The 25,084-nt window shown below is 39.9% G+C and overlaps 2 protein-coding genes across 2 annotated transcripts in view; both read left to right on the top strand.

Annotated features, from left to right (window-relative positions):
- The first annotated feature begins 15,985 nt into the window (after window positions 1-15,985).
- On the top strand, window positions 15,986-20,092 carry LOC115776829 (uncharacterized protein K02A2.6-like). Its single transcript, XM_030724609.1, has one exon. It carries the CDS (start codon window positions 16,019-16,021, stop codon window positions 20,090-20,092), a length of 4,074 nt encoding a protein of 1,357 aa, XP_030580469.1. The 5' UTR covers window positions 15,986-16,018.
- A 2,130-nt stretch (window positions 20,093-22,222) lies between these two features.
- The window catches only part of traf5 (Tnf receptor-associated factor 5), a 36,914-nt gene continuing 34,052 nt past the window's right edge, over window positions 22,223-25,084 (top strand). The window contains exon 1 of the mRNA XM_030724633.1: window positions 22,223-22,343. The gene's annotated coding sequence lies outside the window, so the exon portion shown is untranslated. The remainder of the gene's footprint in view (window positions 22,344-25,084) is intronic.

The following is a 25,084-nucleotide window of genomic DNA, read 5'->3' as shown; positions in this document are numbered from 1 at the left end:
ACCTCTATTAAAACGCTTGAGATGAAGGCTGAAGCCTTAAACGGAGGCTGAACGTGCCTGAAATGAAGAGTAATGCTTTTCGCATTAAACGAACCCTTCTCTCAATATTTCCTTAAATTTAACATTCTGAAGCTTTCTTTTCTTTCTGAAAGTCAAATCGACGCGCGCGACTTTTTTCCCGGTTTCCCGTCTAACGTTTCCCGGGAAACGGGAAATGGTTCTGATCGCATTTCCCGGGAATCCCGGATCCCGGGATTAAACCCTAGTTTCTACCACCACTGTTGATAGATGGTATGAGGTGTTGCTGCTGATATGCTGTATTTGCCATGTATTGTTGTTCATCTGCGGTTATATTTATCCCATTAAGACCTCCTAAGGACCAGGTAATTACTTTTATTATTTCCTGATACATAAAACCATAGAACTGAAAGAGGGTGTACTTTCTTTTTCACATGACTGTACAGGTAACACATTTATACAAAACACCACCCTACATTTTTTGTTTTTAATATTGTGTTATGGGTTCGTGTTTGTGTTTCAGCCATTATGTGTAGGTGCAGCACACCTACCAGTTGATGGGTAGGTTTTAAAGTCTGTTTTGTAAAGATGGATAGGAAGTCAAATGTATGTAACAGAAAATATGCACATCATTAAATCAGAGCTTTATCATCGTCAACTAATCCTCATAGAAACAGTTCAACCCTGTATCCCTTTGTTTTCAGTCCTTTATTCCACTTGGGCACAAACCAATGAGCAGCAAAAATTGGCACAAAAGTGTAGCTAAGATAAATTTGAAGTAAATTTTAAAAAACACCTTGTTGATATAAAGTCATCTCATCATGCTAGCAGCTCTGTGAGGCTGCAAATCAGCATGCTAAGATGTTCACAGTGACCGTGTTTTATTAGTTTAGCATATATATTGTTTACCATGTTCACTATCGTAGTTTAGCTAGTTTATCATTATCATGTAACCAGTAGTGGCACACAAACAGAGGAAAAGTGATTTAATTAATCTTTGAGATGGTAACTCATTCTCGAGCTAGTAATTTTCTGGGGTCAGAGTGCATCCATCCATCTATCCTTTTTTTTTTTTTGGGGGGGGGGGGGGGGGGGGGGGGGGTGCTAGTCTGTCGCAGGGCTAACACAGAGAGACAGACAACCAGTCACACTCACATTGTGCACTATAACAGTTATCCACATCAGAAATGCTGGCCTGCAAAGAAACGAAAAAACAAACAAGCTTGAGTGAAGACCACTGACAGATAAAGTAAATTATACTGATCCTCTTATTACACATTGTTCTCTTGGGAAAACTTGTGGCTGTTTATTTGACAAATTTCAGCCATGTAAACATTTGTTTCCACCACCGTCGAGTGGCAACAGTGTTTCTTGATGGCAACTTCCCCCAGCAGAATATCACACACCACAACACAGGAAAAACCTACTTAGGAGTGGCTTAAGGAACGAGCCAAAGAGCCCTTTGTCCAAACTCTCTATTCCAATCTAGGAGGCCCACCCTTAGAACTCACAGGAGCCAAAGGATCTTAGATCAATGTACCTGTGCCATATACAAAAAGATACACCAATTTTTACTATATTGATACAAGGGTGACTTAAACAGTCTTTCTGTTCCCTTTGAAATTAATGTTTTACTGTTAGAATTACTTTTAGATTTTAATAACTGCATTACATTTTCCACTCATTCTACCTCAGTACAAACTTTACTTTTTTGGCATCAGGATGTTGTTCTCATTGTATCTATAATAAAACTGCAGCCTCTGAAGGGTGCCAGCAGAGCTGTAAGCTGATAGTTTTGTATTTAACTGTGGTGACTTTCTTCATTTTCCTGAATGTCAACAGCAAATCTCATTTAGATAAAAAAACCACATAAAAACCAGCTCTCACAACTCCTATCTCCATCTGTGACTATTGAATCAGTACTTTCATACTGATAGGAAAAAGAACAAGCGATTTGTTAAGGACTATTTTTCAGCACTGAATTAATCCAGTTTAGGGATTCTTGTGCATATGGAACTGGGCCAAAATATTATGAAGAAACATGTCACTCAGCACAAAAGTGCTGTTTTGACACCGCGCATGGGATTCATTAAGAAGAAATATGTATAATGTCACCTGATATAAAATGTATTACTCATAAAATCAGTGGTACACAATCTCTGACAGATCTCAGAGTTCTGCATAGTAGCACAAGGCAACAATGTGACAACAATTGGTGTATTTTTTAATAATTTGTAAACCCCCTGTGCAGCCAGTCAGCTGTCAGCATTTCAATAACACTCTGATAAGGCCTAATGTACATTTGGTTGTGTAGTTAATTCAGTGCTTTTTTAAAACACTACTACACATTTGTAGAAACAAATGCATCAGCCAAACTGACATTGTTCCTTTAATTGTTTAATTGTTCTTTTTCTCAGATTGTCTGTTTCTTCCATTATTTTGAGCATTTATTTTGAAACTAAAAGAGATTCATTGTCTTCTATATATTCCTTTTCTTTCCTGGTGCTACCACTTAGGATTTGGTGTAAAAGATAATAATTGTGCAAGTGCTCTTAATGCTTATTGGACAAAAGTGTATCATAGCATTAAATGTAACCAGAATCATACATAAAGTCCTTTGAGTTTCAGTAGAACTTGTAAAATATTGATGTTAACATAAAGCTGCTGACATGTCTGTCTGGGGTTATTTGCCATTATCATTAAAAACTACATTTGTACCATGACTGTTTTTATTCTTTATAATAATAATAATAATAATATAGTATAATTAAACAAAAGGATAGAAATAAACAAAACGGCTTAGAGGTTAAAGGCCTTGTTAAACAGACCTTTATTTATTATTTTAAACCTTTATTTTACCAGGTAAATGTTTGAGAACCAGTTCTCATTTACAAACAGTAAAGCATTTCTTCTGTTTGTATAGGTGTATAGGTGGGCCTGGTGGGAAAAAAACTGCTTTGGTGGCAGATTTTATATGAGCCTGGGCCAACTGTCTATGTCAGTGAGTAGGTCTCCAGACTTCCAGAGTGGGGCTTTGGGGGCCACGACCAAGAGCTCTGTTTTATGATGAGCTTGAGTAGATTTAAATGACAACTATGTCTGAATTTCCTGCAAACAGTTGACAAGTGATTGTGGGGAGCTGGCTGCAGGGCATGCCATGGTTAACTGGACAAACTGTGTTCGGTTGGAGACATAGGACTGAAACAAGGAGAGTACATTAGGCTGAGATAGTTGTATAGACAATGCGGTTTTTGTCCTGGTTGCAGATACTGTTGTAGTACTCGAGATCGGTCTTGGTCTTGAGACCGGTCTCGAGACCACTTATCAGTGGTCGCGGTCTTGTCATGGACTCGACCGCATTTGGTCTCGGTCTTGTCATGGACTCGGACATTGCGGACTCGGGATTTTATTTCAAGACCAGTCAAGACCACAGCTTTGGAAATATCACTAAATTGCCAGAATATTGTCCAGTTAATTTGTTAACATCCGTGCTTTTATTGGATGCAAAACATACTGATTCAAATCCAGCAAAGTTTGCGCTCTTCTGCCTCTCCCCGGAGCTCACCTTGCAGACTCCGCCCCAATCACTGCTATTATCGCAGCTTACGCCTCTATCATTTCACCGCAGTTTGCAATCTACCACAGAGCACGGACAGTTTCATTGGCAATGTGCACGTTTGGTCTTGGGGTGTGGTCGGGGTGCTTTTGGGTGATGGGTGCTGGCCCTTGGCCGGATTGGCCGGTCTTCTTTCTGGGGCCCGGGGCTCTGAGATTGCGCCGGTGGGTCCCCCCTGGTGCTGGGGGGGTCTCTGCTATCCCGGTGCACCACCGGGTGGGGTGGGTTGGCCTGGCTCGCGTCTGGATGTTTGGTCTGCGCTTTTGGGGCTCTGGGGTGCCTGCATCGTGGGGTGGTGGGGGTGGTGGGGGCGGCCGTCATGGAGTGGCTGGGGTGGACTGGGCACTGTATTCCCAACTCAGGCCAGTTTGTCTTGTCTCTTGTTTGTGTCTCTTGTTGAGTGAATGAGTATCTGGAGTGGAGCAGGCTACCCTCTGTGGCGGGGGCGGTGGTGCCGGTCTCGGGGGCTGCGGTACTTCATGGTGCTGTCGCTAGGGCCCCGGGTCCACCTGCACCTGCCCCGTGCTGGGGTGTGGGGAATCGAGGTACCCACTGAGCCAGCGGACAGCTGTTTATTTAAGAAAAAAATCTAGAAAACTAGTAAATGAAGGGACATTTTTATTAAATTTATGTATTATACTTTCTGAACAATCTACCTGGAAAACAGTTCGCATTTGTTCTTGCGTGATGATTTGGTACACGTCATTTACCAAAAAAAAAATAAAAAATCCAGACATCAGTGTATGGGGAAAATTGTTTTGTTAATGTTTTATTGTTTCAGAACAATAACTTTAATTTTGCTAAAGTATTTTCTACTTACATAGAAACTTTGCCCAGTTCTATCCTGGGTTTTAACTAATTAATGGTCCAAAGGAAAAAAATCTCAAACCAGTTCAACTTCATGGAAATTCTTCATAATTATTAAAAAGTATCTGTATCAGTATCGGTGATACTGGCCCTGTGTTTACTTGGCAACGAATCGATACCAAATCTTGAAGTATCACACACAACTACATTGAGCAGTACATACAAGAGGAGTGATTGACAGTGATTGACCCTCCTCCTGGCTCTGATTGGTTGTTCTTGACTGGGAGAGGTTCAGGGAGGAGGTGGAGGAGCTTGATTTTTTCCACAGATTATCTGTCTCATACTGTCCTGACATGGTGTTAGTATTAACAAATATGTAAAAAACAGATTTTTAAAATTTTTTTATAAAAAATACATACTGCAGCTTTAATCTGTATATGAGAGAAACCTGTAGCTTTAGTTCTTGCTGTCAATGATTGTTTTGCCATTTTTACACATTTAGCTATGTGGTTTTGAAATAGCGCACATTTTTATAAAGATTGTTGTTGGTTTAAAAACAACATAACTGTATGTATTGTTTATGAAAGGCAGAGAACAGTTAAGAGTATTGTGATGAGCTATGAATAATTGTTTTACATTCTGTGATAAATGATGGAAGTCACCCAGGAGTATTAAATGAAGATGGTTACATTTAATTGAGCTGTGAGTGTTTAATATCAGGGTGATTTTTTGGGAATGTGGAACTTTCAGATCAATTTGAGAAGTGATTTTTATCATTTTTCACATTATTTTATGTCATATAGTGTCAGATATTGGTCTTCGTCTTCATCTTGTCTCGGTCTCGCCCTCCCTCAGTCTTGGTCTTGACTCAGTCTTGGACCCTAAAAGTCTTGGTCTTGTCTCGGTCTTGGGTTAGGCTGTCTTGACTACAACACTGGTTGCAGAATGCTGGACCAGCTCTTCATTCTGGTTACAGCAGGATGAATATGTTAGTTTAAATCAGTGGTTCTCAAATAGTGGGGCGATACCTGGGGGGGCGCGTGTGACCCTGGGGAACAGGCTTTTTTTTGGGGGGCCGTACTAGTATAAAGTGTAATTGCGCATCCACTACAGTAAGGCGGCAGTGGCGCTGTCATTGTTACTTCTGTCACGTTTGCGACAGTGCAACATTTTACGACTTACAAGACAACAGGTTTGCCTTGGTTAGCAGTGTTGAGTCAACAGAAAGCTCCGACTGCGTTCTGCCTATAGCCTCCGTTATTCAACATAACAACCCCCAACATGAAAAAGTTTTTAACAGGGATGAAAAGAAAAGCGGAGAGAGACAAAGATAATGAGACAAAAGAAAGTCACCCGAAAGCTAAGACGAGGAAATACGACGAAGCGTATTTAGCGCTTGGCTTCACTGTCACTACAGTTGGAGAAGAGGAAAGACCGGTGTGTTTGCTGTGTCTAGTTGGTCAAACATGTTTACAGTTTAAACAAGGATTTATTTATTTTTAATTTCAGGCAATGATGCACTTAAAATCTTTTCTGTTGCAGACTTAAAACACGATTTAATAAAGTTATTCTTTGTAAGTTTGACCATATGTCTTTCTTTTTTTCTTTAATGTTAATAAGGATAAAATGTTATGCAGAGATGGATAGTCACAGTGGGGAGTGGGGGGCGCGAATAGTTTTCTTCTTGCTAGGGGGGGCGTAACAGAAAATAATTGAGAAGCACTGGTTTAAATGAATCAACACCCCCGAGTCACAGTAACGCACAGGTCGAGGAGGGTGATTAGCCACAATCTTCAATTCCAGTTTATTAATTAATCAAAGACCCAGACAAAGTTTTCATTCTTTTGAAACTCTGACTCTTACTCTTGTCCACCCTAATTAGGAACTTCAAAAACCTGTTTTATTTGTTATTATCTATCATCCACCTGGTCCTTACTCAGAGTTTCTGTCTGATTTCTCAGACTTTTTATCTGATTTAGTGCTCAGTTCAGATAAAATCATTATAGTGGGTGATTTTAACATCCATGTAGATGCTGAGAATGACAGCCTCAACACTGCATTTGATCTATTGTTAGATTCAACTGGCTTCTCTCAAAATGTTTTATTACAGTAGAAGTCTTTCTGAAAGTGCTGTAACTAAGTTTAAGGATCTAATTCCTTCATTGTTATGCTCTTCAGTGCCAACACAGTGCAGAGCAGCTACCTAAACTCTGCTCCCAGTGAGGTTGATTATCTCGTCAATAGTTTTACATCCTCACTGCGTATAACTTTGGATACTGTGGCTCCTCTGAAAAGGAAAGCTTCAAATCAGAAGTGCCTGACTCCGTGGTATAATTCACAAACGCACAGCTTAAAGCAGATAACCCGAAAGCTGGAGAGGGAATGGCGTCTCACTAAATTAGAAGATGCTCATTTAGCCTGAAAAAAGAGTTTGTTGCTCTATGAAAAAGCCCTCCGTAAAGCTAGGACATCTTACTATTCATCATTAATTGAAGAAAATAAGAACAACCCCAGGTTTGTTTTCAGCACTGTAGCCAGGCTGACAAAGAGTCAGAGCTCTGTAGAGCCGAGTATTCCTTTCACGTTAACTAGTAGTGACTTCATGGATTTCTTTACAAATAACATTTTAGACATTAGAGAAAAAATTATGCATAACCATCTCAAAGATTATTCTTCATGTTCGGCTGCTTTCAGCACTGCTGGTATTTGTTTAGACTCTTTTGCTCCAGTTGATCTTTCAGAGTTAACTTCAATAGTTACTTCCTCCAAACCAGCAACATGTTTGTTAGATCCCATTCCTACTAGACTGTTCAAATAAGTCTTTCCAATTATTGATGCTTCTATCTTAAAAATGATCAATCAGTCTTTATTAGTTGGCTATGTACCACAGACCTTCAAGGTGGCTGTAATTAAACCTCTGCTTAAAAAGCCATCACTGACCCAGCTGTCTTAGCTAATTATAGGCCAATCTCCAACCTTCCTTTTCTCTCAAAGATTCTTGAAAGAGTAGTTGTAAAACAGCTAACTGATCATCTGCAGAGGAACGGTTTATTTGAAGAGTTTCAGTCAGGTTTCAGAATTCATCACAGTACAGAAACAGCATTAGTGAAGGTTACAAATGATCTTCTTAGAGCCTCTGACAGTGGACTCATCTCTGTTCTTGTCCTGTTGGACCTCAGTGCAGCTTTGATACTGTTGACCATAACATTTTATTAGTGTTGTAGTACTCGAGATCGGTCTTGGTCTCGAGACAAGTCTTGAGACCGCTTTTTGATGGTCTCGGTCTTGTCATGGACTCGGACCTTGCGGACTCGGGATTTTATTTCAAGACCAGTCAAGACCACAGCTCTGGAAATATCACTAAATTGCCAGAATACTGTCCAATTTATTTGTTAACATCTTTGCTTTTATTTGATATTGATCAATATCAGTGTAATGAGATCGATACTTTGGCTTCAGTTTCTCTCCTGTATGCAGTGCTGCGGTTTCATCAAAGATGTGAGCTGACTGTCTAAGTGTCGCTCCTGTCACAGCACAGAGCACTTTGCTCCTCCCCACAGTGTTTTGTTATACTGTCATGTGACGCATAACATATTTTATTTGGGAAAAAAAAGGATTTTGCTATGAAACATTTAAATCAAATTTAAATTTAAATTTGTAGAAAATGAGTGAATGAAGGGACATTTTTTTATTAATTTTTTTTTTATAATACTTTCTGAACAATCTACCTGGAAAAAAAGTTTGCATTTGTTCTTGACTGATGATTCTGTACACTTCATTTATGAAAAAAAAATCCAGACATCAGTGTATGGGGAAAATTGTTTTGTTAATGTTTTATTGTTTCAGAACAATAACTTTTATTTTGATAAAGTATTTTCTACTTACATATAAACTTTGCCCAATTCTATCCTGGGTTTTAACTAATTAATGATCCAAAGGAAAAAATCTCAAACCAGTTCAACTTCATGGAAATTCTTCATAATTATTAAAAAGTGTTGGTATCAGTATCGGTGATAATGGCCCTGTGTTTACTTGGCATAGGATCGATACCAAATCTTGACATATCACACACAACTACATTGAGCAGTACATACAAGAGGAGTGATTGACAGTGCTACGACCCTCCTCCTGGCTCTGATTGGTTGTTTTTGACTGGGAGTGGTTCAGGGAGGAGGTGGAGGAGCTCCATTTTTTTCGCAAATTATCGGACTCATACTGTCCTGACATGGTGACAGTTTTAACAAATATGTAAAAACAAGATTTTTTATAAAAATTACATCCTGCACCTTTAATCTGTATAAGGTTAAAGGTTTTAGTTCTTACTGTCGATGAGTGTTTGCCAGTTTTTCAGTTTTACACATTTAGCTATGTGGTTTTGAAAAAGCACCCATTTTTACAAAGATTGTTGGTATGAATAATTGTTTTACATTCTGTGATAAATGATGGAAGTCACCCAGGAGTATTAAATAAAGATGGTTATATTTATTTGAGCTGTGAATGTTTAATATCAGGATGATTTTATGGGAATGTGGATTTTTCAGATCAATTTGAGAAGTGATTTTGATCATGTTTCATATTTGTACCGTCAGGCACTGGTCTTGGTCTTGTCTCGGTCTCGCCCTCCCTCGGTCTTGGTCTCGACTGGTCTTGGACCCTAAAAGTCTTGGTCTTGTCTCGGTCTCGGGTTAGGTGGTTTTGACTACAACACTACATTTTATTACAGAGATTAGAGCTTGCTATAGGTATTAAAGGTACTGCACTGCAGTGGTTTGAATCATATTTATCTCATAGACTCCAATTTGTTCATGTAAATGGGGAGTCTTCTTCACACACTAAGGTTAATTATGGAGTTCCACAGGGTTCTGTGCTAGGACCAATTCTATTTACATTATACATGCTTCCCTTAGGCAGTATTATTAGAAGGCACTGCATCAATTTTCATTGTTATGCAGATGATACTCAGCTTTACCTATCAATGAAGCCAGATGACACACATCAATTAGTTAAACTGCAGGAATGTCTTAAAGATATTAAGGCCTGGATGACCTCTAATTTCCTGCTTCTAAATTCAGATAAAACTGAAATTCTTGTTCTCGGCCCCACAAATCTTAGAAACACGGTGTCTAACCAGATACTTACTCTGGATGGCATTACTTTGGCCTCCAGTAACACTGTGAGAAATCTTGGAGTCATTTTTGACCAGGATATGTCCTTCAATGCACATATTAAACAAATATGTAGGACCGCTTTTTTGCATTTGCGCAATATTTCTAAAATTAGAAACATCCTTTCTCAGAGTGATGCTGAAAAGCTCATTCATGCATTTATTACTTCTAGGCTGGATTATTGTAATTCATTATTATCAGGCTGTCCTAAAAGCTTTCTGAAAAGCCTTCAGCTGATCCAAAATGCTGCAGCTAGAGTACTGACAGGGACTAGAAAGAGAGAGCATATTTCTCCCATATTGGCTTCTCTTCATTGGCTCCCTGTTAAATCTAGAATAGAATTTAAAATTCTTCTCCTCACATACAAGGTCTTGAATAATCAGGCCCCATCTTATCTCAAAGACCTCATAGTACCATATCACCCCAACAGAGCACTTCGCTCTCAGACTGCTGGCTTACTTGTGGTTCCTAGGATACTTAAGAGTAGAATGGGAGGCAGAGCCTTCAGCTTTCAGGCGCCTCTTCTGTGGAACCAGCTTCCAGCTTGGATTCGGGAGACAGACACCCTCTCTATTTTTAAGATTAGGCTTAAAACTTTCCTTTATGATAAAGCTTATAGTTAGGGCTGGATCAGGTGACCCTGAACCATCCCTTAGTTATGCTGCTATAGGCCTAGTCTGCTGGGGGGTTCACATAATGCACTGTTTCTCATTCACCTTATTTACTTTGTTTATACTCCACTCTGCATTTAATCATTAATTGATATTAATCTCTGGCTCTCTTCCACAGCATGTCTTTCTCTCCCCTCAGCCCAACCGGTCGCGGCAGATGACTGCCCCTCCCTGAGCCTGGTTCTGCTGGAGGTTTCTTCCTGTTAAAAGGGAGTTTTTCCTTTCCACTGTCGCCAAGTGCTTGCTCATAGGGGGTCGTTTTGACTGTTGGGTTTTCTCTGTATTATTGTAGGGTCTTTACCCACAATACAAAGCGCCTTGAGGCGACAGTTTGTTGTGATTTGGCGCTATATAAATAAAATTGAATTGAATTGAATATGTGGGATACAGGTCCTTCTTTTGTGGATCAGAGCCAGTTTAACCTGTTGTGATAAGGTGGACTGTGAAGGAATTTAAATAATAAGAGTGTGTGTGCTGTTAGGTTTCTGTGTGTTCGTTTATCAAACAGGAATGACACCAAACAACGGAATAAGGAGTCCAATTATTAAATTTAATAAAACCATTTCAAACAGTTTACAGATATCTGGGTCAGACTGCATGCCATGAGATGGCATGAAGTACTGACACTTTCTAATTCAACTTACAGTTTCATACAGTCACAGCACATCAGTCTTGATTACATCATTTACAAAACAGAATGTGGAAAACAGAGATTTTCAACAACAGGGTGACCTCGAAGTCTCCATTTCTATCATCATCTATCATTCTGTCATTGTACAGTCAGAACACAAAGTTCATGATGACACAGAACATTATAAGCTTCTGTATTTTTAATCAGTTATGTTATTTTCCAATCAAAAACAAATTTCTCAGGGAAGTAAATGTATGTAAGATATATATGTGGCATATACCATGAATATCCCAACAATCCCCCTTTTGACCTCAGACCTTTCTGAGCTGAACTTCACCAGCCTGACCTCGGGTGGTCAGCCTGATGTTAAGAGCCAGAAGAGGATTTTTGTGAAAACTAATCTTATACTATTGTGATTGTGAATTTAGCAAAGAATTAGACAGAGTTTAATAATGTCATACTTATAATGGATGTACCTGCTTTCTATACTTTCTTATGGCCTGAAAAACAAAAAGAAAAGAAGCATTAGTCTTTCATATGTCAGTGTTGTTCAGTGAAGTGGATTAGCTTTTAAATTAATCAGTCCAAAGTAAATTCTGCATATCAATTGGCCCACATGACAAACAGTAACATGAAACAGTCACTATCTAATAATTTTCCTCAAATCCATTAAAAAATGTGGATTGCATCCCTTCAGGATCAAATCCAGTTCCATGATGAAAATCTTACTGCAAACATAAAGAAATGATCACTGATCAGTGCAGGTAATAGTTATATATGCAGCCTTCTTTCAGCCTTCAGCACAGCCTGCTCATATTCACTAAAGCCCTGGATGTTCAAACCACAGCAGTCAGCACTCGTCCCTGGAGATGCATTCCTGCACCTCTTTAGACACACTGTTCACATATGGCCGTCATCCTGGTTAGTTTCCTGTGAAAGGCTCATAATGTCTCAGGTATGATCTCAGGTACCTGTGGAAAAAGTCCAGTGAAGAAAGTTCCAGTTTTTCCCTGTCAGTTAAACAAAATACAATGAACTGCAGGTCTGACATCAAAATGCCCATAAATATTCTAAGGATGTATTTATTCAATGGCTTTTATTATAAATATTTTCTTTTGTTAATCAGCCTGAGAAAAATGAGCTTGCAGTTTTCATATATCACTAATTTACTAATTTACTAAGTAAGTGGATTCAATCCACCAAAAGTGAACCTGATTTAATGCACCTAGAGTTAAATGTCAGATTAAGCAAAAAGCTAATATGAGCTTCTGTCTGTGAGTGAGTGAGTGAGTGAGTGAGTGAGTGAGTGAGTGAGTGAGTGAGTGAGTGAGTGAGTGAGTGAGTGAGTGAGTGAGTGAGTGAGTGAGTGAGTGAGTGAGTGAGTGAGTGTGAGTGTGTGTAAGCTGCTTCTTCATTGCAAGTGTTTGTGTATTTTTTTTTATAAGGTCAGTGTCAGCTGTTTCATTTTTCATCCAATTGTAAAGTTAACTTTTGCATTTTGGTCTCAAACCAATCAGGAAATTCAAAATGCAAATTAATGTCCTTAAATTAAAATTTGACACACCTTCTATGTGAGCTAGAGTGGAACAAAAAGAACACAAGAAAACAAAAAACAAAATATGGGATGAATCTCAAAATATATCAATTAAAATTCTTTAATCTTAAACAGCTCTTGGATAACTTTGTCTGTACCTGTAAAATTACTGTTCAATTCTGACTCCTTTGGCATGAAAATCTGGGGAAATAAAATATCTCAGAAGGATTAGCAATAAAAATAATTTCAAAGTTTTATACTGTACTCAAAATTATATTTATTCTGTAAGGGTCTGTACGCCAAAGAAAAGCATAATTATGGCAGACAAAATATGGTTTTAAAAACCTCCGGTTACTAAATTATGAAGGGGAAAAATGCATAACCTTGACCCAAAACAACATCAGCAGTTGTTACTAGTTCAGCAGTGAAATTGAGGCTTTAACTATTTTTTTTTCATATTGTGTAATTCTATGCTTTTAAATCTAAACCCCTGCAGTGGGATTTTCACCACAAACCAAACAAAAATAAAAAAAAAAATAAATAAAAATAAGTTTCTGCTGGTCTGTCTCCCTCCTTCTGAGACATAACTCTGTTTGTCTCAATAATTTACCTTATTTATCCAAAGAGCATACTGATTTTTATATTATTAGCTTCTGAGATTTTTCCTTTAATGCTTGATTCAATATCAAATTGTTCAGACATTCAAAATTCAAATGTTCTCTGCTTTTCTCTTATAATCTTAGCTTTAAACAAATCTACCAAATAAATGTAAATGCACAAAAGAGTAAATCGGTATCTTGTATTCTATCCAGCATGGGCAAATAAATACGTTTTTAGTTCTCTTTGTTTTGCTTTGTAGCAGAGCAGCAGCTCTAGGTCTGGCACTTTGTTTTGGGTCTCAGATTCAGCTGTTTCATTTTTACATGCACTATTTTTTTTAGGTTTTACTAAAACCGAGCTTCTCACGTAGACTTTTCTTAACGTTTAACAGCAGTCTTCTGGGGAAAAAAAAAATGACCTCTCATAATTTGCTAAAAATACTTCAGTCTGGGATTTTCAAGGCATCTATTATACTGGCTTTGTTTATTTATTATCTAGTTTTAAAACAATAAACTCCTGACTCCTGACTTTTTTGTCTTTTTATCCATCTGTGATTGGCTTATTTCTCATACGTATCAGAAGCGAAATCTTCCTTCCGAGATTTTTTAACCAGCATACCCTTATACAACCATACAGTATCAGTCCAAATTAAAGAAAAGAAAAAAGAAGAGAAAAAACTCTCATCCACACGCACAACTTGTGTCTCTCTGACTCTCACTTAGATTCACACGCACACACACAGCAATGCTAAAACCTTGGCACCATTCTCTTTTCCTTTTTTCCTTTTTCTTTCCCACACATACTGACACACACACAGCTATGACATCACAAACAGCTAATATGACCACTGGAAAAGTGTCCTATTCCTCTAAACTCTAATCCTATTCAAACAACAAATGACACAATACTTTTGCAAAGTAATTAATCTCAAAATATTTTGTCCTTATTTCCTGTTTCTCTCTCCCTCTCTGTCCTACTGTTACACTTATACACACAGATACACAAACCATTGCACACACATACCAAACGAAGCACCCATTTTTCTTTTCTCTCTCTCTGAAACACACATGGCAATACAAATACACAGCAGTACTCAGAGTCACACGCACACATGGAGGCCTCCTTACACACAAGCACAGACACACATTCAAGCATCCATCAGTTTTTTCAATATTCATTATTGTTTTAGACTTTTCTTTCCCAAGTGACCTAGTTTTGGGATTGCTTAGTGAATTTGCTGACCTTCTGTTGTCAGGTGGGTGGATTAAAGATTTCTCCTTTAATTTTAGCTTTCAGCTTAATATCTGTGGTTGGAAGTTTACACAAAAATAATTTTACATCACTGGTTATTTTGAAATTTCACCCTCTTTTTAATCAGAGCCCCTTTTCTACACCCAGTGTTGTCAGTCATTTTGTCAGTCAGTCCAAAGTGCAACAACAAAAACAATGTTAGCAAGGTACCATTTATATTTTTCTTTTTTTGGGGACTTTATTTTTCATTACAAAACTCTTTTTTTCTTTATTTCTTCATTTCTCTGTATTCTTTTACTTTTTCTTTATTCTCTTTATTCTCTATCTTTTATCTTTTGAGGCTTTTAAAGGGTTTTAGTTGCTTTTATGGATTTCTGAGATCAAGGTTCGTGAAAACCCCATGAATAGGTATTTTCAGTGAGTTGGCCAGTATCCCACCCGGACTCATCACCTGCCATTCGTTTTGCCTATTTTTCTGTACTCTTTTAACTCTTTTATTCTTTTCAACTCTTTTTTTCTCTTAAAATCTTTTTTTTTTCTTTCAAACATTTACACCTGTGTGAAATGGCTCGAATTACACCTTCTTACCACCAGTGACCATTATAATTTGATACAATTCAATATGCAGATATTTAGAAAAGGTCTCTGCCAACCTTTAGGTGGAGATCTCCTGGTCACTGATAGCGTCTGGAAGTCAGTACTGTCACGAGGAACCTGGAAGCGGTGATTATCGGTGGCCAAATTCACTCCTTAGTCTTCATCAGTGTGGCTCACTGTACAGTCAGAACACAAAGTTCATGATGAGACGGAACATTATAAGCTTCTGTATTTTTAATCAGTTATGTTATTTTCCAATCAAAAACAAATTTCTCAGGGAAGTAAATGTACATAAGATATATATGTGGCATATACCATGAATATCCCAACAACTGTTACAAATAACAGGCATAGTTTAAAAGGTAGCGGAGTCAGCGGAGGATGTTTGGCATAGAGTGAAATGGAGGCATATGATCCACTGGAGCAACCCTTAATGGTAGCAACCAAAAGAAGATGTATCACCACCATTAAATTGGGATAAGAAATGCATTTTACAAGTACAAATAGTGCACTCTGTTGTACTGTTTGTTAGCCAGGATTCATAAATGCAGACATATAGACAGTTACCTTTTAACAAACAACAAGCTTAACAAGCTTAGTCAACTAATTAGCAACATTAAACATTATTTTTTAAGTTATTTGATTGTCTAAAATAATAATTAGGAAACAGTACACAAGCTGAACAGATAATACAAGAAAAATTGTTATGAAAATGTAGTTAACTACTGTGGTATCGTAGATGTTTAATTGTTCTTACATATTTGCTTTCTGCACGAGTATTTGTTATTTGATGTTGTCAGCAATATGTGTTAATGCTGCAGTAACATTGAGCCCAGTAGGGGGCAGACTGAGACTATTATAAGCATTGTTGTAACTGTGTTCTTGAGTAGAACAAGCGTGCCAAAAAAAAGATGTCTGCCGCTCGTACAGTGTTATGTGTGCATGTTGGTCTGCTGGGTCATTAAAGGGAGATCAAGCTGAATATGAATGATTATTTCCTGAAGATGTTACATCTTTTTGGCGACGAGGATTACTCAGAAGAGAAGTAAAACAAAAAGAGTGACGGGAGCCTGCGACAGGTTTGGCTAAAAGACAGAGGGAGAGAGAGCGGGGATACGAAGAGGAAACATGGCTACAATCGGTACGTTGGCACCGTACGATCCCAAAAGCCAAACGTGGGATGAGTACAGTGAAATACTGGAGCAGTTTTTCGCAGCTAATGGGATTACTAACGCAGACAGGCAAAAGGCAATATTAATAAGTGTCGTTGGAGCATCGACCTACAGCCTGATGCGTAACCTTCTCAGCCCAGCCAAGCCAAAGGACAAAACTTTCCAAGAGCTTGTAACTCTGATGAAAAACCACTTTGAACCAAAGCCCAGTGAAATTGTGCAAAGGTACAAATTTGATTCCCGCAACCGCAAGCCCAGTGAAACTGTCATGGAGTACGTGGCCGAGCTGCGTCGCTTAGCGCAGGATTGTAACTATGGCAACACGTTGCAACAGAGGCTGAGAGACCGGATCGTCTGCGGAATTAATGACGACAGAATTCAGAGGCGTCTCCTGTCAGAAACAGACCTCACGTTTGACAAGGCTCTGTCAATCGCTGTGTCACTGGAGACCATAAATAAAAATGCCCAGGACCTACGGACCTCAGGTGCGACAGCAAAATGTTTCAGCGTCACCCGAGGGTTGCAGGAGGCTCGTACATTTAAAGGAGAAAGCAGAGAGTGTTATCGATGCAAAGGAACCAATCACACAGCAGCCAACTGTAAGTACAAACAAGAAAAATGTTATGTTTGTGGCAAAGTAGGCCACATAACAAGAGCATGTAGGAACAAAGCTAAACAGAACCAGAAGAAGTATGGACTAAAAACTGAAAAGACAGACAAAAAGCAGAGTTCACACTACCATTCTCACAAAGTTCATGAGATAGGTGATGGAAGTAAAAGTGAGAGCTCAGAAGAGGACTCATTCACACTTAACTGTATCAAGTGTATCCAAGAGCATCAGAGTAAACTGTACAGATTAGGGCGGCGGAGTGCAGTGCACCTGAGAAAAGTAGACCCCTACACTGTGGATATGGAACTTAATGATCAAGTTTTAACCTTTGAAATTGATACTGGATGCTGCCTAACAGTTACAAATGAACAGACTTGGAAATGCTGCAAACTCCCCAGCCTGAGGCCTGCCAAAATCAAGCTGGAATCATACACAGGGGATCCTGTGAAGGTGATTGGTGTAACAGCTGTCAGAGTCAGGTACAAGCAGCAGAGGAAAACACTGCCCCTTGTGGTGGTCGAAGGGGACGGCCCCAGCTTGCTAGGACGAGGCTGGCTAGAGGAAATACACCTGGACTGGAGAGAAATCAAAAACAAACACAAAGCTAAGAAGGTGCACCAGGTAAAGACAACAGAAAATAACACACTACAGCAAGTTTTAAGCAAACATGAGGATGTGTTCAAAGAGGAGTTGGGCACCCTGAAAGGCACAAAAGCAACCATTCATGTAAAACAGGATGCTACCCCACGATTTTTCCGTCCACGATCAGTTCCGTTTGCCATGCGAGCAAAAGTAGATGAGGAAATAGACCGACTGCTAAAAGAAAACATAATCTCACCTGTGAAATATGCTGAATGGGCGGCACCTGTTGTGCCGATTCTGAAGCCTATAGGGACAGTAAGGTTGTGTGGAGACTACAAGCTTACTGTAAACACAGTAGCTTCTCTGGAACAGTATCCAATACCCAGAGTGGAGGACCTGTTTGCTGCACTTTCTGGAGGAAAGCAGTTCTCAAAACTGGATATGAGCCACGCTTACCAGCAAATACTCCTGGATGACAAGTCCAAAAAGTATGTGACAGTGAACACACACCGGGGGCTGTTCACATATAACAGACTGCCTTTTGGAGTGGCTTCTGCTCCAGCCATTTTCCAGAGGACCATGGAAGGCCTTTTGAAAGGGATACCCCTAGTGGCTGTGTATTTAGATGACATTTTGATGAGCGGGGTGAATGAGGCAGATCATCTAAAGAACCTGGATGAGGTGTTGGTCAGGTTGAAAGAGGCAGGCTTACGATTGAAAAGAAGTAAGTGTGTCTTCATGCAAAATGACGTGGAGTACTTGGGGCACAAAGTGGATGCACAGGGGCTGCACCCTGTAGAAAAGAAAGTTAAAGCCATCATGGACACTCCTACTCCTACAAGTGTCACAGAACTCAAAGCATACTTAGGTTTGCTAAACTATTACAACAAGTTCCTTCCCAATCTGGCAACGCTGCTGGCCCCCCTGCATGAACTCTTAAGGAAGGACATGCGTTGGACATGGCAAAAGAAGCAAGAAGAAGCTTTTCAGAAATCAAAGGCTCTGTTGAACTCAGCAGATGTGTTGGTTCATTACTCAGCAGACCAAGAGTTAATTCTCTCTTGTGACGCATCTCCATACGGTGTGGGCGCCGTTTTGTCACACAAGATGAATGATGGCAGTGAAAGACCCCTGGGATTCATGTCACGCACACTCTCTCCAGCTGAAAAGAGATTTTCTCAGCTTGACAAAGAAGGTTTGGCTGTAATATTTGGCATCCAGAAATTCCACAAATATTTGTATGGTCGAGTCTTCACTATTTATACAGACCATAAGCCCCTGATTTCTCTTTTCAACATGAAGAAGCCTATACCTCAGATGGGCTCACCAAGAGTGCAAAGATGGGCTGTGACATTGAGTGCCTATGAGTACCACATTGTGTACAAACCTGGAAAACACCATGCAAATGCAGATGCGCTTAGCAGATTACCTGTACCAGACACGGCCCCTGAAAAAGAGATGACAGAACAAGTCTTAATGATGGATGTATTAGATGACACACTTGTGGACACCACACAGCTCAAACGCTGGACAGCTAAGGATATCATCTTGTCCCAAGTTCATGAGTATACCTTAAAGGGCTGGCCGGCACAGACCGATACTCGCTTCAAACCATATCAACAAAGAAAAATGGAACTGAGTGAGAGGGATGGATGTGTGCTCTGGGGAGCTAGAGTAATTATCCCCACCAAAGGCAGAGACAAAATACTGAAACTTCTGCACCAGACTCACACAGGCATGTCAAAGATGAAGGGCCTGGCAAGGTCATATGTATGGTGGCCGGGGATGGATGAGAGTATCGAAAGAGAGGTACAGTCATGTGACGAGTGTCAAAAACACCACAAATCACCACCCACTGCACCATTACACCCCTGGGAATGGCCAGAATCACCGTGGTCAAGGATTCATGTGGATTATGCAGGGCCATTCTTAGGTGAAATGTTTCTCCTCATTGTGGATGCTCATTCTAAATGGATGGACATTTACCCAGTGAAATCGCCTACATCACAGGCTACCATCGAGAAACTGAGACAGAGTTTCAGTGTGTTCGGTCTGCCGAAAATGTTGGTATCAGACAATGGAACATGTTTCACAAGTGCTGAATTTGCGACATTCATGAAGCGAAATGGAATTGATCATGTGAGATCAGCACCTTTTCATCCATCTTCCAATGGCCTGGCAGAGAGGGCAGTCCAGACCTTCAAGGAGGGGATGAAGAAAGTAAAAGGTGACACACTGCAAACAAGACTGTCAAGATTTCTGTTCAGTTATCGCATTACGCCGCATGCAACAACAGGCTTGTCACCAGCGGAGTTGATGATGTCTCGGAGACTCAGATCAGCTTTTGACCTGCTCATGCCTGATGTAAAAACCAAAGTGCAGCAAAAACAACTGAAACAGAAAGAGAGTCATGACACAAAGAAGAAACTGAGAAGTTTTGCACCAGGAGACAAGGTGTTCATCAGAAACTACTCCTACGGTCCAAAGTGGATCCCAGCTGTTATCTTGAGCTCATCAGGTCCTGTGTCATACACTGTCACCATTGGAAATGGTCAAACCCTGAAACGACATGTGGATCAGGTGAGATCCAGATTAAAAGACACTGTCCCAAGTGAACTAGACACAGAGGGGGAACCGGGACCTGACACAGACTCGGGCTCCCACAACTGCTTACCCACCATAATGGACACAACTTCACAAGCCTTGTCATGTGATCCTCAGGAGCTGCCACCTGCTCCAAACATCCAGGCTCAGCCTGATGCACCAGCTGCGCCTGAGGTGCGACGTTCTCAGCGAGAGAGACGTTCACCTGTGCATCTCAAAGACTTTGTTAGATAGAGACTTTTTTCTTGGAGAAGTTATGTGCTCTAAGTTCACAGATGTTTCTTTGTAGTAAAAAAAAAAAAAAAAAAAAAGAAAAAATATATATAATATTGTTCTATGTTGGTGTCTATTATACTGCCACTGTTTAACGTTTCAGACAAGTACAAGCTGTCAACTTGAAGGGGAGGAGATGTGGTATCGTAGATGTTTAATTGTTCTTACATATTTGCTTTCTGCACGAGTATTTGTTATTTGATGTTGTCAGCAATATGTGTTAATGCTGCAGTAACATTGAGCCCAGTAGGGGGCAGACTGAGACTATTATAAGCATTGTTGTAACTGTGTTCTTGAGTAGAACAAGCGTGCCAAAAAAAAGATGTCTGCCGCTCGTACAGTGTTATGTGTGCATGTTGGTCTGCTGGGTCATTAAAGGGAGATCAAGCTGAATATGAATGATTATTTCCTGAAGATGTTACAACTACCTTTTATATATGTATATCCGACTGTCAGGCTCTTCTGGTGTTAAAACGTTTATTAGCCCCAAACTGACCAACAGGAAGAGGAGTACAAGGGCATGATCAGGGACTTTGTGGACTGGTGAAGGATTTTCACCTTCCTGCAAAGGTGAAAATCCTTCAACATCTGCAGACCTCCTCTACTTACTTTCTACCAGACTGTGAAGACTAGTGCACTATTCTTAGGTATAGTGTGCTGGAGGGAGGGGGCTCACTCTAGACACAGGAACAGAGTGGATAAACTCATAAAGAGGGTGAGCTCCACAATCGGTGCCAAACTGGACTCTGTTCAGTAGGTGGCTGGGGTGTAGATGCAAAGGAAACTACCCAGCATACTGAACAACAGCTCACACCCACTGCATGACCTGGAGGTGCTTCAGGAAAGCACCTCCAGCCACAGACTGAGACCACCTCGGTGCCGGACCGAACGCAGCAGGAAGTCCTTCCTGCCAGCAGCAATCAGACTCTTTAATGCAAACCACTAATCCTAATGGACAGTTACATATATTTATGTTTATATTGTGTATATAAATATTTATATTTACATAGTATCTAGATTGTGTATGTAGTATTTATATTGTGTTCCTATAGCATTGTATACTGTAGTAGTGGTAAATTCTATTCTATTTTTGCTTACATCTGCATACCACACATGAAATTAAACACAACCCTTAAACTTTAATTTATTTATCCTGTTTACCTTTCTCAGGTAATGTTTAAAAACATTTCCTAAAGGTTCTACAAAACTAACCTTCAGGGAATGTTTCTAGAAGGTTCTCCAAAGTGTAAGCCTCAGGGAACCTTTATGGAATATTGCCTGAAGGTTCTTGTTTGCTGGGCGTTCTCACATTTTGCAACATATTTACCTTCACTATATGTTATAACTAGGATGAGAAATTTATTGATCAGCTGATGAAAACAGCTTAACACAACCAGTTAACACAGTTAAACTTACTGGGAGCACCAACAGCTGCTGATGACAAAGGGGCGTCAGTAGCCGCCGACGACAGTGTTATTAACCCTAACGGTGAAACTGAAGGTCCAGGGAATTATTATTATTATTATATATTTTTTTATTTTAATTTGATTTTTAAGCGAATGTAAACCGCCAAGAAGACTTTCTTAGGTGTGATGGCCGGGGAGCGTTGCCTGCAGGTGGGCAGAGAATGTTTGCTGGGTCGGCTGTTCTAACTGGAATACTTTGTCTCACCAAGGGGCCCATTTCTAGCTGCCCAATCAAATATAGCAGACTGGGCTTTTCTTTCAGCTTTTAAATATGGAACACCTTGAATTTTAAAGCTCTTAGCTGAATATAGTGGAGCAAAAAAGTAACCTACAGATAGATTCAGAAAAAATATCCCTCATATTTGCAGTGCAGTGCGGTACATGTAATTAGGTACACTATATTGCGTTGGAGTGATGTACCTAGTGCCATTACTCCTTTAGATCTTAATCTGAGTAAATGTTCTGAGTACTTCACCGACTGACGTTCACCTTGGAGCTTCACTTTTATTGCAGTTAGAATTTAAATTTAGTTTGTTTTCTTTCAGTGAGCTGCAGCAGGACAAGAGCAGTGCGCAGCAGCAGGTTGTTGAGTCACTTCCTGCACTTACATTTCCTCTACTGCTGCTGCGGCTGCGCTGCCGGTCATAGGATAATCAATAGCGATCAATGAGATTGATCTGCTGTGACTGCATGGATTGCAGTGCTGAAGTGTTTTTAATATTTTCAGAGCGATTTCACTAACTGAGGTAAGACAACTAAAGCTGAACTGTGGACTGACAGTGGAAAATGAAAGTAAAGCAGCCCCGGTGTTCACAGGAGGAACCTGGACTTCAAAGCTTATCAGATGATAAACGTATTAAATGTACGACTGGTGACTAAAGTTGTTTGAGAGACGTATTGCAGTTAAATGGTCTCCAGAGCATTAATTTGAGCTGAAATGAGAAGAAAGGAACAGCAACGGGGATTCCCCTTTAGCCGGAGCAAATTCAGACAGCATGGAGCTCTGTCTCTCATTTCATTTCATTACACTGCTAATTATTGTGGTTCGTGAGGCTTTACAACACAATAGCTGCAGATCCCAGCTCCATCATTAGCACGTGCTGCGTATGGAGTCCCGGTGTACGCGATCACTGTCTGTGAGTGGACACCAGGGACATGTAATGCTCACCGTCGTGTTCTTTTGACGATAATGAGATGATTGATGAGAAACACTTTACGCTCACTTATGATCTTCCAGTGTACTGTAGAGGTTGGATTTGTTATTATAGTTCTGCCTTTAGGTTTTTATATGGATTACAAGGCTACAGACCTCGGGACAAAGCACGCTATGGGGACCACATTTTATGCACTTAGCTGTATTTCGTAGCCTATTATGTAGAGGGAGTGTAGGTGTGAATCTGCTGGCAGGAAGCTTTACACAGCAGTCGCTTGTGCTGTTGCTTTAAATGAACTTTTTAAAGAAAGAAAGACAGAAAAAAGAAAGAAAGACAGAAAAAAGAAAGAAAGAAGTGACTGGACTGTATCGTAGAAGCGCAAAAAAAAAAAAAAAAACACGCTTGTCCGGGGCTCAGAAATGACAGCTCACTTGACCGCGGTCATACCCGCACAGCGCACAAGAGAGGTAAAGAAGAGAGAGCAGGCAGGGTCGAGTGGGTGCAGATGAGTGTCGGGGGTGCTTTGTGACAGAAGGATAGCAGCAAAAGTGAAAGGAAAGATTTACAAGATGGCAGTGAGACCTGATGGTTTGGAGACAAAGTTAGAGAGGCACGGCTGACATGGTTTGATGTGCAGAGGAGGGATATTACAGAAAGCATCTTCACTATGGAGCTGCCAGGCAGGATGAAAAGAGGAGGAACACAGAGAAGATTCATGGCTGTAGTGAAGGAGGAGATGCAAAGGGCTGGTGTGACAGAGGAAGATAAGATGGAAGCAGATGATTCGCTATGGTAACTTCTAAAGATAGCGGTCAAAAGAAGATTTGTAATAAAATATGGAAACTGATTATTTTCAAACCCATTTCCCTAAATTAATTTTGATGGTACAAATGGAGCCAAGAACTAAAAGCTTAACATACAGTGTGAGCTTCATCTGCAATTACATCTGCCTGCAGCTGTACCTCCAGTACATCACAGAATGACTTCAAAAAGATGCAAAAATGATGACAGCATGAAGTTGTTTTGTTTTGTTTTGTTTTTTGCTTTTGCAGTGTGTTCTATTTGTTGGTGTTATTATAGTTTTGGATTACATTAGAGTTTAGTTTTATTTCATTGTAACGTTTTTTTCTCATTCAGATAGTTTTAGTTAGTTTTCAAAGTGGTTTTGTTCATTTTTATTACTTTTTATTTTTGTTTAATGCTTAGTTTTAGTTTTTTCATGCTTTGTCAGGTGCTAGATTCGAGGTGCAAGAGGAACTATTGTGTAATAAGAACTTGACAAAAGATTCTTATTCTGTATTCAACAACCAACTGTTCACAAGACAGCAGCATTGTGTGCGAAATGTGTGTAATATTAAGGACACGCATGAACATCATGAGACATTAACAGGGAGAAACATAAACTCCAAAATCCAATAAACTTCAGCTTTGGTGCAGTAGCTTAACAACACCTGCATGTGTGGATAACATCAGAATGCAGCTGTATTTGAACTTTGCCGGAATCAAAGCTCAAATCCAGCTGCATCCTGATGTTATCCACCACATGATGCTGGTTCTCTGTCAGAGCTGCTCAGAGAGCTAGCTTGGTTAGATACTCATTGATTACACTTGTGCACTGAGTCTTTGCGGGTCCCACAACCTGAGTAAGTGGCCGATGTTGTTGCCACATTTATGCTTGTGTAGCTGTATTATGTGCGTTAATTACCTTGTGGTTGTGTGCTGATGTTTTACCTGCGGTGCCGGCCGACAGGAACAAAAAATGCCTGGACGTTTTCCCGTCCGTCATTTTTTGGATTGCAGAAATATTTGTCCCTCTTTTTTTTTTGTTTTTTTTGTTTTTGTTCCACTTACTTCATTCCCTCACATCCATTCCGATAGTTTCAGCAGTCTCACTCCAGGAATTTGCTGGCATTTGTGAGTCCTTACATTGATGCTTTGATTATGATTCCTGATTGTTATTCTCTTACTGATAAATTCAAAAACTGTGGAGAAAAGTAGCCATAAATACACGAGAGGGCTCGATAGTGCTGAACAGGCCAGTCACAATCGTTCTGGGCTGTGTGGACCCGACCTGTAGTTACATTTCTTAAGAGGCACAGCTCAGGTTACTGCACATGTTCAGAAGGGGTTCTGCCCATTCTTGTGCACACTTATCAGATGGACTTTGAGGTTGGTGGAGTTTTTCCCTTTGAGAAGTGTTCTGCACATTTTTTTTTTTTGTATATATATTTTATTGAGCATTAAACATCTCAAAGTATACATAAACACAGGCATAGGGAAAATGTCCCCGAAACAATGCTCATAGTTTCCTTTTTTTTTTGAAAAAGAAATAC

This window comes from Archocentrus centrarchus, unplaced genomic scaffold, assembly GCF_007364275.1.
Source record: "Archocentrus centrarchus isolate MPI-CPG fArcCen1 unplaced genomic scaffold, fArcCen1 scaffold_38_ctg1, whole genome shotgun sequence".
In the NCBI taxonomy this organism is placed as follows: domain Eukaryota; kingdom Metazoa; phylum Chordata; class Actinopteri; order Cichliformes; family Cichlidae; genus Archocentrus; species Archocentrus centrarchus.
The sequence above is the reverse complement of the archived record's forward strand: the minus strand, read 5'-3'. Positions and strand labels throughout refer to the sequence as shown.